We start from the raw sequence: 12,620 nt of genomic DNA, 5'->3' as shown, positions 1-12,620 counted from the left end.
CCCAAACGGAGACCCGGTCGAATCATAACCCAAACGTGCAGGTCGAACACAACCCCAAACGAAGATTCGTGCAGGTCGAACAAAACCCAAACGAAATATTCGTGCAGGTCGAGCATAACCCCAAACGTGCAGGTCGAACAAAACCCAAAACGGATCCGTGCAGGTCGAACAAACCCCAAACGGAGTCGTCGCCAGGTCGAACATAACCCCAAACGTGCAGGTCGAACACAACCCCAAACGAAATTCGTGCAGGTCGAACAAAACCCAAAACGAAATATCGTGCAGGTCGAGCATAACCCCAAACGTGCAGGTCGAACAAAACCCCAAACGGATCCGTGCAGGTCGAACAAAACCCAAACGGAAGTCAGTCGAATGTGCAGCTCGAACAACCCCAAACGAGATTGTGCAGGTCGAACAAAACCCCAAACGAAAGTATTCGTGCAGGTCGAGCCAAAAACGTGCAGGTCGAACAAACCCAAACGGATCCGTGCAATCGAACAAAACCCAAACGGAATCTGCAGGTCGAATGACACCTGCAAACGAAGATCAAACAAAACCCAAACGAAAGTTTCGTCAGGTCGCATAACCCCAAACGTGCAGGGTCGAACAAAACCCCAAACGGTTGTGCAGGTCGAAAAAACCCAAACGGAGATTGTTGAGCGATAGACTCTGAGGGTTCGTCGTCATTCGGGGGTGGGTGTCGTAACATAGTACCCAAGAGTTCCCAGCCCTGGTTGGCACATCGGTGTGGGTCCATGTTGCGGTGCTCCTTGTATTTGATTCCCTCCAAATATACTTGGCGTTGAGGTCAACGTTTGGCCTACTGGCAGCAACATGGCACATGTAATTGTCATTTGAAAATTCGTTTGTCCAGCATGTAGGCCTTCGCTCGAACCAACCGGTTGGGTTGGTTGTATGTTTTTTCTTGACGGATTGGACGTGAGCTCGTTGTTCAAGTTCCTTGACCGATCTAATTGTTGGCGTAAATCGTCCTCTAGAACTGCTTTAGTCACCCGACGGGTTGAATTTCTCTTTCGCATGTGACTTCGGCTACGATTTCTCCTGTTGTTCGTCATTTTAAGATGGATAATAGTGTAAAGAAAGAAAAGATAACGGGATAGAACAGAGTGACTCGTTCAATCCCCACAGACGGCGCCAATGATAGCGTAAATGTAAACGGGGTCTACGATTACGCTACGGATACGTGTGTTACGGGTGGTGAGGAATGTCGTTCGGCCGGTCAGACGGTCGGTCTACCGGTCAACGACTGAGCGGTTCGAAGCTATATCGCTCTACGGGTGACGAACAGTAATAAAGAGTAAGCAGGAGAAAGACAATCGGCAAATCACAAGTGTATTAGTGTAGTACTGATGTGTTCCCTTTCCAGTGAGGGGAATGACCCCTCTTTATACAAAGTGGATTCACTATGCACATGGTGTCTGATATGCAAGTGGAGGGCATATGGGCTGTCACTCCGCAAAATGCGCATCGGTTTGCTCGAAGTGGTTGAGTTGCTCGAGGTGATGAAAACACGGATCCCCTGTTCCCGAAAAGTTGTCGGTCGTCACATCAAGCAACTGTCGCGCTCGTGAGCCTCCAATCCACAAGGTGTGTTGCTTCCGATCATGCGGCCGACGGACCGGGTGACCGTCGACGGACCGGTTGGGTGACCGTTGACGGACAGGTTGGGTGACCGACGGACAGGTGATTTACGGACTGACTAGTACATGTGCATATTTACCCATCAGGTACTTAGGCACTTCTCATAAAATTTTCCTCCTGAAGTGACACCATAGAATTGGATTATTTAGTATTCCCGTTGTCTCATTTTATCTGTCTTATTTACTATTTATTGGTCAAACCAATTCTTTCTTCATTGCTTATTTTCTTTAGTATTTTTTATTATTTTTAAATTTAATTTTTTGTGTATAATAATACTTTTAATGTAGTTTTTAAATATATAAATTTTATATATTAATGCTAAACTTAATATTATTAAAAAATTGATTAAAAATAACTTCAGTCAAGCTTCGTTAAACGAACCAGACAACCAAAATGGGACGGAGTTAGTATTTAATTAAAAGTGCTTGTGGTTAGTCAATTCATGACACCACTGAATATAAGTCACGTCTATGGGGAAAATATTAAGGGGACGAAGGAAACTAGCATTTTCCTCATTTAAATTCCATATTAACAATTAGGAAAATATTAAATATATTTCCAAACTTACACTCAATTTCTACAATTCTACCTCACATGATGAAGATGTCCACAATTACTAATTGAATTTGTGTTTTGAGTTAAATTTATTTTAAAATCTTAGTCAATAAAGTACCATAAAATGATAAATCAATTTAGCTAGTTAATATTCAAATCGAAAAGATGTGTTATTTATGCTTGAAACCTAACAATAAAGCGACTAAAAGAGTTTATTACCGAAATAGTCCCTCGACTATTGCGAAATTACCAATTTGGTCCTTGATAATTTTTCGTACCCAATTAAGTCCCTCGACTTTGAAAATTTTAACCAATTTGGTCCTCTGTTTATTGTGCCGTTAAACATCAGTTAAAATCGGGACTAAATTGGTAATTTTATTATAGTCAAGGGACCAAATTAGTAATTTTACTATAGTCAAGGGACCATTTCAGTGGAAAATTAATTATCAATTTGGGCCCTTGACTATAGAAAAATTACCAATTTGGTCCCTTGACTATAGCAAAATTACCAATTTGGTCCCGACTTAACGGATGTTTAACGACAAAATAAACGGAAGACCAAATTGGTAAAAATTTTCAAAGTCGAGGAACTTAATTGAACACAAAAATTTATCGAAGACCAAATTGATAATTTCGCAATAGTCGAGGGACCATTTCGGTAATAAGCTCCGACTAAAAAGTAATGGTTCGGGCGAAAGGTCAATTCAACCCAAAAAGAGAAGGCCGCTCATGTCAGTCCAATCAGAAACCCAGCTAGTCTCAAAAGTTACAACTTACAACTCAACTACTCCAATACCATACACATCATGCCTAAACTCATCCTTCTTTATTTGTTTTTTTTTTTAATATTCCATTGCCCATGAAAAGTTGGGCTCTTTTTAAACATTTCCTTATTTTAAAATTTTATTTCAAAAATATTTGTTGTTAGTCGGTTCAATATAAAAAAGAAACAATTTTTAAGACAAAAGTCACAGATTGAATGAGTCCTAATGAACTAAACCAAAAACAAGACAAACCAAAGGGCAAAAAATTGAGGTAATCATAAGATTTAATAATCAGATTGTTGGTAATAATCACCAGATATAAATTCAACTCTCAACTATAGAGATTTATTAATTTTCTTGATTTAAACCAATCAGTTATGGATGATTGTTTTCCACATCAAGTCTGTGCAACTAGATGTATCGAGGGCAAAAATATTAAATAAAATTTCCATCAGAGCTCAAATCAGAAGGAATTGAGAGCAATGTATCACTTGGCAAATACTTCTATAATAATAATAGAGTTAATACCTTATATAGTCCTTGACTATAGTGGTTTTACTCAATTTAGTCCTAAATGACTTTTTGTGCTCAATTTAGTCCTCGACTTTAATGGTTTTACTCAATTTAGTCCTTTGTTAAAAATTCTGTGAGTGGACGGTTAGAAATATGGTCCTAATGGTAATTTCTCGTCCTTCATCCCATTTAGGATGATTCCTTCTTCTTCCCCTTATTAAGATCCATGCAAAAATGTAAATTTTCGTAGCCAAATATTTATTTACTCTGTATTTATTTATTTAGGATTGAAGTTGATTTAGTGCAAAAATTTACATTTCTGCGTGGATCTTAATAAGGGGAAGAAGAAGAAATCATCCTAAATGGGATGGAGGATGAGAAATTACCATTAGGACCGTATTTATAACCGTTAACTAACAGAATTTTTAACAAAGGACTAAATTGGGTAAAATCATCAAAGTCAAGGACTATATTGAGCACAAAAAGTCATTTAGGACTAAATTGAGTAAAACCACTATAGTCGAGGACTATATTGGGTATTAACTCAATAATAATAAAATAAATTATTATTTATTATTATTTATTTTTTTTAAAAAAAAGGAGAAAAGAAAACACACAAGAAATGCATGTTCACAATCATATGAATGCCCGAGCCATAATACAAGAATGCAGCATAACCTTCATTGCAAAGCATCAATGAAAACAAAAAAATTTAGAGAAATATTATGGAGAGCTCAAAAGTAAAACTGAGTCTTAATCACACAAGCCTTGAGAAACAAAATTGAAAAACAGCTGCAAACAAATAATTTGTTGTAGGTAACCAAAAAATTGTAATACAGACACAACAATATCTCTGCTCAAATACATTATCTGCTAAAACATTCCATGATCCTTAATAGTATCTTAAGAAATAACTAGATTTAGTACTTAACCGAGGTAAGGATGTCAAGTTGGGAACCGAGTTTCTCCTCTGCAGCCTTCTCAGCTTTGATCCTAAGCTTTGTCAATTGCTTCTTCCTCTCATATGCTGCTTGGGATCTCTCCTTCCTCTTATTCTCTAGAATCTGTTGTCCAGACGGAAGATGAGTTATTTAATTTATGTTTTAGCACTAATTGTAACCAAGCAGTCAAAATTCAAAGTTATAAACAAGATTCTTGAACAATCACAAGAGTTCAAAACAGCAGAGGATGACACCATAGTACATACAAAATCAGAATAAAAATGAAAGCCACACAGTACAGATGATTATTCAAAGTGTATAATGTTAGCTTGAATATTAGGTATTGCTTACATTAATACCCTTCAAAAAATAATATTAACATTTAAGCATTTAGCACACACATAACAAGGCATCATATAAAAACAAGGACTAAACATTCAGCTGAAAAGGTTTGACTTAGAACCAAAAAAGCTAAATCCCATCATACTGCAATACAGAAGTCAGAACCCTAGGCAAAGTATTAACCCTACTACCATTTATGAATATAGTTAATAACAACATGATAGGAGATAGGGTAGGTGTGAGGATTACCTGTCAGGGCATCAACATACCAATTTAATGTAACTACAAATAATTTAATGTTAAATGCATTTTTTTTGGATGACAACAAGGGTGTGAACTGAGTAAATCCCACCTTATGACCCTAGCCGGGAAAGAACAACAAGGAAGTAAACTAACCTAATATGAGTTGCCTATAGCTAATGGGCACAAATCAAGAAGGTCAATAAGCCGCTCAAGTTGGCAGTAGAACTTATATCCTTGAGGTTACTAAGTAAGTCAACAGCCAATAGTGGCTGGTATTGCATTCTATACATACTAATGTGCAGAAATGGGGCAGGAAAAATATCAAAAAATAAGTTCACAAAATTTAAACAAATACAAATAATTTGAAATACAAAAGGCACAAATAAAAAAGAATTCATGTAGCACAGTCACAATGCAATAATTCAATAATAATTCCTAATTATATGAAGAAAAGACTTCAAAAAGTTACCTTGATGGTGTCATAGTGGTTCCAGCCGACCTCAGACGAAAGCTTACCCAGCAAGCAATACTTGTGCCCAGCCTGGAGCCTCAAAACCCTGCATAGTCACAATTTCAAAACATTAATTAAACCAATCAAAGGAAGAAAGCTTTTATAGGAATGAGTGAGAGGATGGAGTAGTAGTAAACTCACTTAAGGGCATCAGGTATAACCATTCGCTTAACCTTATCATACGGCGGAGGAACACCCTCGTAGACCTTCAATCGAGCCAGAGCGGCAGCTCCTCTCTTAGTCTTGTGCGGAATCATTCTATTCATTACAATTTGTCAAATCATACAAAAAAGTTCAATTTGCAAAATTAAATTCAAATCATGCATGTCACATTGACGAACGATTTATAGAGCAAAAACTTACCCTCGGATGGTGCGCCAGAGAATCTTAGAGGGTGCGCGGAAATGGATGGGGCCGTGGGAGGGCTTGGTGTTCATGCGCTTGCGGAGGAAGCGGTGGTACTTCATTTTCTGACGGACAAGGCCGCCGGAGAGGCAGATTTCCTCGCAGCGGACCACCACCACGCGCTGTCCATTGAGAAGCTCCTTCGCCAAGATGGATGCCAGACGTCCCAACATGTGGTGCCTCGCGTCCACCACCACTCTCCGAGCGCAGATTCCCGATCCCGACACCATTTTGCTATGCCGTTCTCTCCCCTCTCCCACTTACCTTGCCGGAATTGAGTTGTTGTCTCGTTGAGCTCAACTGCTGTGTGATGTATGTTAAGAGCTAGGGTTTATCTAACCTGGTGTTTTGGTTATGGGCCAAAGAGGTTAAACCGGGAGCTTGGGAAACAAAATGGGCCGAGTATTTTTACGATGGGCCTTTATATCCATAAGTGGCTGAACTTGATGGCCTAAGTCCATCTTTCATAGTTTAATTACAATTGTTATACCATGGACCGGGTTTATATTGCATTGTGAATCCTGATACAAAAATTATGTACTTTCAGTTAACACAATATTTTTGTACATTTAAACAAATAACTTGATAATTGCTAACACATAATATGATAGCTATAGGTATAGAAATTGTCAACTCCAGATACAGAATCTGAAGGTTATTTTTGGACCAGAGTCTACAATGCAAGGTAGGGTCCATGGCATTGTAGACCCTGGCCCATGGTATAATTTGTCGTTTCTTTGTGTTAATTGAGAATTGAAAGTTTTAACAGATATATTTTCATTTTTATTTTGGGATAAGAGTCAAATAAGCCCTCTTGTGTAATTAGGATTTTGAGCATTGAAAAGCTCTAATCAAACCTTCAAACTCACCAAAAAGGTACAATTAGTTCTATTTTGTATGTTACATTCAAATAACTGATTAATTACGTAATGTTAGATTTTTCAAGCTAATTTGATAAGCTGGCATGACTTCTATATATTTTTTTAATTACACATTTCAATATAGTGTGGCAATTCATTTTTTTCTCTCCAAGAAAGATTCCTCCTCGAGGGGCCCTAGGCATCAGTGATATACCACATTATTACCACTCTTGAAGGGTTAAGGCTAGAATTCCAACATTGTGTCAAGAATTACATGCCAAGGGACATTTTCTATGAGGCCTAGAGGTAACCAAGATGCACAAAGGTTTCCCCACACCATACAAAATTCACACTCGAGTGCAAAGATAGAAGGAAGCTTGACTACAAAACTTTCTGGTTTCCAAAAAAACAAAAACAAAAAAACTCCATATTCTAGACCAAGGACAATTGACTTAAATGGCATGGGTTTGTGTCAGTTAAGTATGAGATCAAGAATTCAGACCCATATGCATTGTCTCAATTCTATGCCACTTGATCATGTGCTTTTCCATGCAAACATTCATATCAACCTTTTAAGAAAAAAAGGGATAACTCACATAAATGAACTAACATTTTAGGTTGTATGTTTCTATCAGTGTAATGTATATGATTAAGACCCTTTTCAATTCTGAGAGAGTGAAAGCTAATTAAATAGAGTTTTGGAAAGGATGATAACATCAAGTGGGAAGGGATCAGTAAACATCAAGAATGACCCACTAACTATGAATAAACTTAGTGCAAAATCAATGAAAACAACAGGTACAGCAACAGACACACCCAAAACCATAATTGAAGTCACAAAACATGTGTATTCATTACGACAAAACAAACCATGATTGAGCGGATTCGATAAAAACAAAGTAATTTTGGGTATTGAATAGGGGGAAAGGGGGAGCTAATGAATGGAGTAAACTCTTATTCAGATTCCTAGCAGTGCAAGTGTTTAAGCTGATTGCTTTGTGTAGAAACGGATGGCAACCGCGACACCCAGAATAATCAAAGGAACTAGGAATTGCAAGAGCTTGACGAGGAACTCTGGCGTTTTGTCCTGGTTGTAGTGAGGCTGCTTGGGCGGTGTGTACTTGGTATTGGCGGGAATGGTTGAAGAATCAATATCACCCACTAAAAACTCATCCAACATTGCCCGGGCACTGCTGCTGTGGCCAATATCCTCAAAGTCATCAGTTGCATCCTTTCCTGCAGACAAGGAATCATCTTAGAGTGACGAGTGAAACCCACAGTGTGTGCGCTGGATAAACCCCGCTTTGTGAAACTAAGCGACAAAGGATCATAAGGAAGTAAACCAGCCTAAGTTACCTATAGCTAACCGGCTCAAACCAAGAAAGCCAATAGGCCGCTCCGCAGAGAGTCGACTTGTAACCTTGTGGTTACCAAGTCAACACCCTGACAGCATTCTCTAAGCTGCTAAGCTTGTGTATCAAAACATTTGACTACGTTATGATCCAATGTTACTAAGAAATAGCTCCAAAACCCAGAGACACATGTTTGCAACAATGCATAGGTACATAATTGAGTACAAGATCAATTTTAAAACATTTAGGGAGCATTTACTAACTAGAGAAAAGAAAGCAAACACTGAAGAATTGAAGTAACCTACAGCTTTAAGATGTTTTATTAACCATTCAGTATATAAAGGAAAACATCATACCCGTTGCTTGACAACAAAACGTCATCACCAACCATTCAATATATAAAGGAAAACATCATACCCGTTGCTGACAACAAAACGTCATCACCACCTGGATGATCTTCCAAGAATTTTGTCACATCATATACCTGCCACAAGCCCAGAACATAAAATAGCAAGGTCAAAATGTTGAGTAAGCTCTATCGTAGGATAATGCTCCTACTGAAAGAACACTTTCTTGCATTGAAGCAGTAATGTGGGATAGGAAGAAACTAAAGGTGATAATGCAAGAAATATCTAGTCTGTTCAAATGATTGATTCCCACTGTTAATTTTGAAGCATATAGATAGGCAGTTGGCTAACTATATAATCCCAAATGTAGAACTAAATCAAATACTAAATTGGATACAATTATTTCAACAATCTATAGCAGAAGCTCATAAAACCCAAAACCTAAAACAAAAAATACATGTATTAACTACCAATTGCAAGTACAACCAATGACCTTAACTTGCAGATTGTCAAACATATTTTTAGCAGTATCAGATCCAAAAACACAAACACATAGCAATCAAAAGCCAAACAATCTGATGAAAGAAGAATGGAACACAATACTGCACATTTGTAAAAAGGGTTTGCCATGGAAACAGAATCTCGCACTCAGAAAATCATACATAGAGAGAGACAGAAAACGAATAAGAATCCAGAAAAACATAGGTGAAAAACAGAGGCGATAAAGATTGAATCTTTGATAGATCTAAGAAACAAAGGGGGAATGCAAGTCCGACCCACTTAATTGCAAAACAAAAGCTACAAGATTTCGACGGAGAGGGGAAGATTAACCTTGCCGCCGATGATAAGCCAGCAGTCCTTGTTGTGGTTGTGCTCGGAGACCTCGGCCAAAGTAAAGACCTTTTTGGCACCCATTTAGACACGCCGAGAGAAGCAAAAAATGGTGGTTGCTAACAAGCAAAATCAAGCAAGTACGAAGAAGATCTGAAGCTCTTCAAGCCAGAAAAAGCTTGAAGAGTTAGAGAGCGCAGGAAAGATGTGAAGTGTCAACGTTTTTTGGTGAGACAAGGAGTGTGGTTGCGATGCGTATGGGAGAAAATAAAAGGGGTGGGGGTAGGTTTGGTTGGTCAATTGAAAGTTAGATTTTGAGCGGATGCATGGTTGGTGAGAGGGAGAAAGATGGCCATGGGAGCCCCTCTTGCAATCTAATTTTATAAGAATATTAAATGGAATAATAAATGCAGGGGAGTGTATTTATTACTAACTTAGGTATAGTAATATTATATTACTTTTTTTTTTTTTGAGTACTACTGACTCTGTGACAATGTAGTATCTGTTTATAGCTACTTTCTCAACCTACAACCTACTGAAACACAAAGAGTCAACAGTCTGGGAGTCTTAACTGGGACACCGAATGCCACTAGACCACAAGGTCTTTGGCATTATATTACCCTATTTGATTCATGTTAAAGTAAATAACTTTGTATAACTTAAAATATACGAGTAACCGTTAATCAAATATTGTAATAATCTCCTGGGGTCCCCCCTCCGTTTCAGATTAAAAAAAAAAATTGTAATATTATATTCCCGTACTCCAAAGTTCAAACCAAACATATAAGGTAATTTTATATTTTTTAAAATTTCACATTATTTTTAAGAGGTAATCATATTACCTTACCTAAGGTAATCTCACATCACATTAACCAAACACCCTCTTATAATTGTTGGGTGACAAAAAAATTGTTATCACTATCTAAGAGTGTGCGCTGCAAAAATATCACATAATAGTATGAAAACTACACATGAAAGGTAAATCGTATTAGGAAAATCTCGTAGGACGGACTTGAAAAACAAAGTATTGGCATATAATCGAACTTATAATCACGATAATCATTTTTATTTGTTGGAAAATGGCATTTATTTTCCTAGTTGGGCTGTCAAGTCCAACCATCTATGGTCAGTTGGTGTAGGTAGAGAAACACTCAAAGACCATTATCCTTCACCAAATCCTCAAATTGAAAGAAGCCACAAGTCTACAAAGACGTCTCACTATTAGCTTTTCATTTTTACAAATGTATTGAGGGGGAGTGGCAATTTATATTATGGATCAAGTCCACAGTGCATTGTGGACACTGATCCATTATACATAAATTAACTTCATAAAGTACATAATTCATGTTGATAATGCACATAATTATATAACTAATGCATAAACACTTAACATACTACACAGAATTTATGTTCGTAATGCACATAATTCATGTTCATTATATCGCGTTTATGTGCATGTGTATTATGAACATGAATGATGTGCATTATGAACATACATTCTCTATTTTTTTTTTGAAAAACATACATTCTCTATTTTATGAAGTCAAATTCTGCGTACTGAATCATGGTCCACGATATAACAATTGGGAAAATGTTGTAATTTTTAACCTAGTCCTTTTTGTTACTTTTGTGTATGATATATCTTGTGTTTAATGCAAAAAACATTTCAATATTATGCTTAATTATCTACCAATAACGATTTAATACTGATAGCGTAAATGTAAACGAATGATAGCGTAAATGTAAACGGGGTCTACGATTACGCTACGGATACGTGTGTTACGGGTGGTGAGGAATGTCGTTCGGCCGGTCAGACGGTCGGTCTACCGGTCAACGACTGAGCGGTTCGAGGCTATATCGCTCTACGTATGACGAACAGTAATAAAGAGTAAGCAGGAGAAAGACGATCGGCAAATCACAAGTGTATTAGTGTAGTACTGATGAGTCCCTTTTCCAGTGAGGGGAATGACCCCTCTTTATACAAAGTGGATTCACTATGCACATGGTGTCTGATATGCAAGTGGAGGGCATATGGGCTGTCACTCCGCAAAATGCGCATCGGTTTGCTCGAAGTGGTTGAGTTGCTCGAGGTGATGAAAACACGGATCCCTTGTTCCCGAAAAGTTGTCGGTCGTCACATCAAGCAACTGTTGCGCTCGTGAGCCTCCAATCCACAAGGTGTGTTGCTTCCGATCATGCGGCCGACGGACCGGGTGACCGTCGACGGACCGGTTGGGTGACCGTTGACGGACAGGTTGGGTGACCGACGGACAGGTGATTTACGGACTGACTAGTACATGTGCATATTTACCCATCACAAGTCCCCCACTTCTTGAATCTGCGAGAGTCGTCAGGTTCGAGAAGTAGAATGTGCTCCAGGCGGCTAACTTGTTGCGAGCAAAGTCTCCCTGGCTTGAATGCCTTGATAATCCGTGATGAACCCCTCAAGTTTGATTTGAGCAGGAGGGGCGTGATTTACGCGGGTTGCCTCGTTAAAAACCTTAGACTAAGAAAAACCCTTTGGGAAAAAACCTAGCTAAGGGAAAAAGAGTACAACCGAAAGCATAATCACTAAAGACGGGTTTGTCCTGGTTGTTTCCGGTCGTCGAGCGATGGATCATTTAGCGGGTTTTGTTCACATCTTTTCCATGGTTTGGAGATGGGTCTTCCCTTGGTGATACCTTGGTCGTTGACGGACCAATCAAGTTTTCCACGGCTGGGGATGAGGAAGGTAGCACATACGAATCACCGAGTGGTTGACTTGACCAGGCGGATCCAGACCAAATGGGGTGATTGTTACCGGTCAGCTGAGTGATTTTTATGATTTGACCACCTGCGTGTATATTTCCTCCAGTTTGATACTTTGGACTTGCCAANTCAATATTATGCTTAATTATCTACCAATAACGATTTAATACTGATAGCGTAAATGTAAACGAATGATAGCGTAAATGTAAACGGGGTCTACGATTACGCTACGGATACGTGTGTTACGGGTGGTGAGGAATGTCGTTCGGCCGGTCAGACGGTCGGTCTACCGGTCAACGACTGAGCGGTTCGAGGCTATATCGCTCTACGTATGACGAACAGTAATAAAGAGTAAGCAGGAGAAAGACGATCGGCAAATCACAAGTGTATTAGTGTAGTACTGATGAGTCCCTTTTCCAGTGAGGGGAATGACCCCTCTTTATACAAAGTGGATTCACTATGCACATGGTGTCTGATATGCAAGTGGAGGGCATATGGGCTGTCACTCCGCAAAATGCGCATCGGTTTGCTCGAAGTGGTTGAGTT

General features: G+C 38.7%; 2 protein-coding genes across 2 annotated transcripts; both read right to left on the bottom strand.

The window, feature by feature from the left end:
* Positions 1-4,220: 4,220 nt before the first annotated feature.
* On the bottom strand, positions 4,221-6,241 carry LOC116017792 (60S ribosomal protein L13a-2). The gene is made up of 4 exons (XM_031258428.1): positions 5,895-6,241; positions 5,673-5,789; positions 5,490-5,577; positions 4,221-4,558 (listed from the first exon to the last, which is right to left on the bottom strand). Exons 1-4 carry the CDS (start codon positions 6,164-6,166, stop codon positions 4,415-4,417), a joined length of 621 nt encoding a protein of 206 aa, XP_031114288.1. The 5' UTR covers positions 6,167-6,241; the 3' UTR covers positions 4,221-4,414.
* Positions 6,242-7,531: 1,290 nt separating this feature from the next.
* LOC116017793 (cytochrome b5-like) lies at positions 7,532-9,650 on the bottom strand. The gene is made up of 3 exons (XM_031258429.1): positions 9,327-9,650; positions 8,566-8,632; positions 7,532-8,032 (listed from the first exon to the last, which is right to left on the bottom strand). Exons 1-3 carry the CDS (start codon positions 9,408-9,410, stop codon positions 7,779-7,781), a joined length of 405 nt encoding a protein of 134 aa, XP_031114289.1. The 5' UTR covers positions 9,411-9,650; the 3' UTR covers positions 7,532-7,778.
* Between the last annotated feature and the right edge of the window lie 2,970 nt (positions 9,651-12,620).

Source organism: Ipomoea triloba, chromosome 4 (genome assembly GCF_003576645.1).
Source record: "Ipomoea triloba cultivar NCNSP0323 chromosome 4, ASM357664v1".
NCBI lineage: Eukaryota > Viridiplantae > Streptophyta > Magnoliopsida > Solanales > Convolvulaceae > Ipomoea > Ipomoea triloba.
The sequence above is the reverse complement of the archived record's forward strand: the minus strand, read 5'-3'. Positions and strand labels throughout refer to the sequence as shown.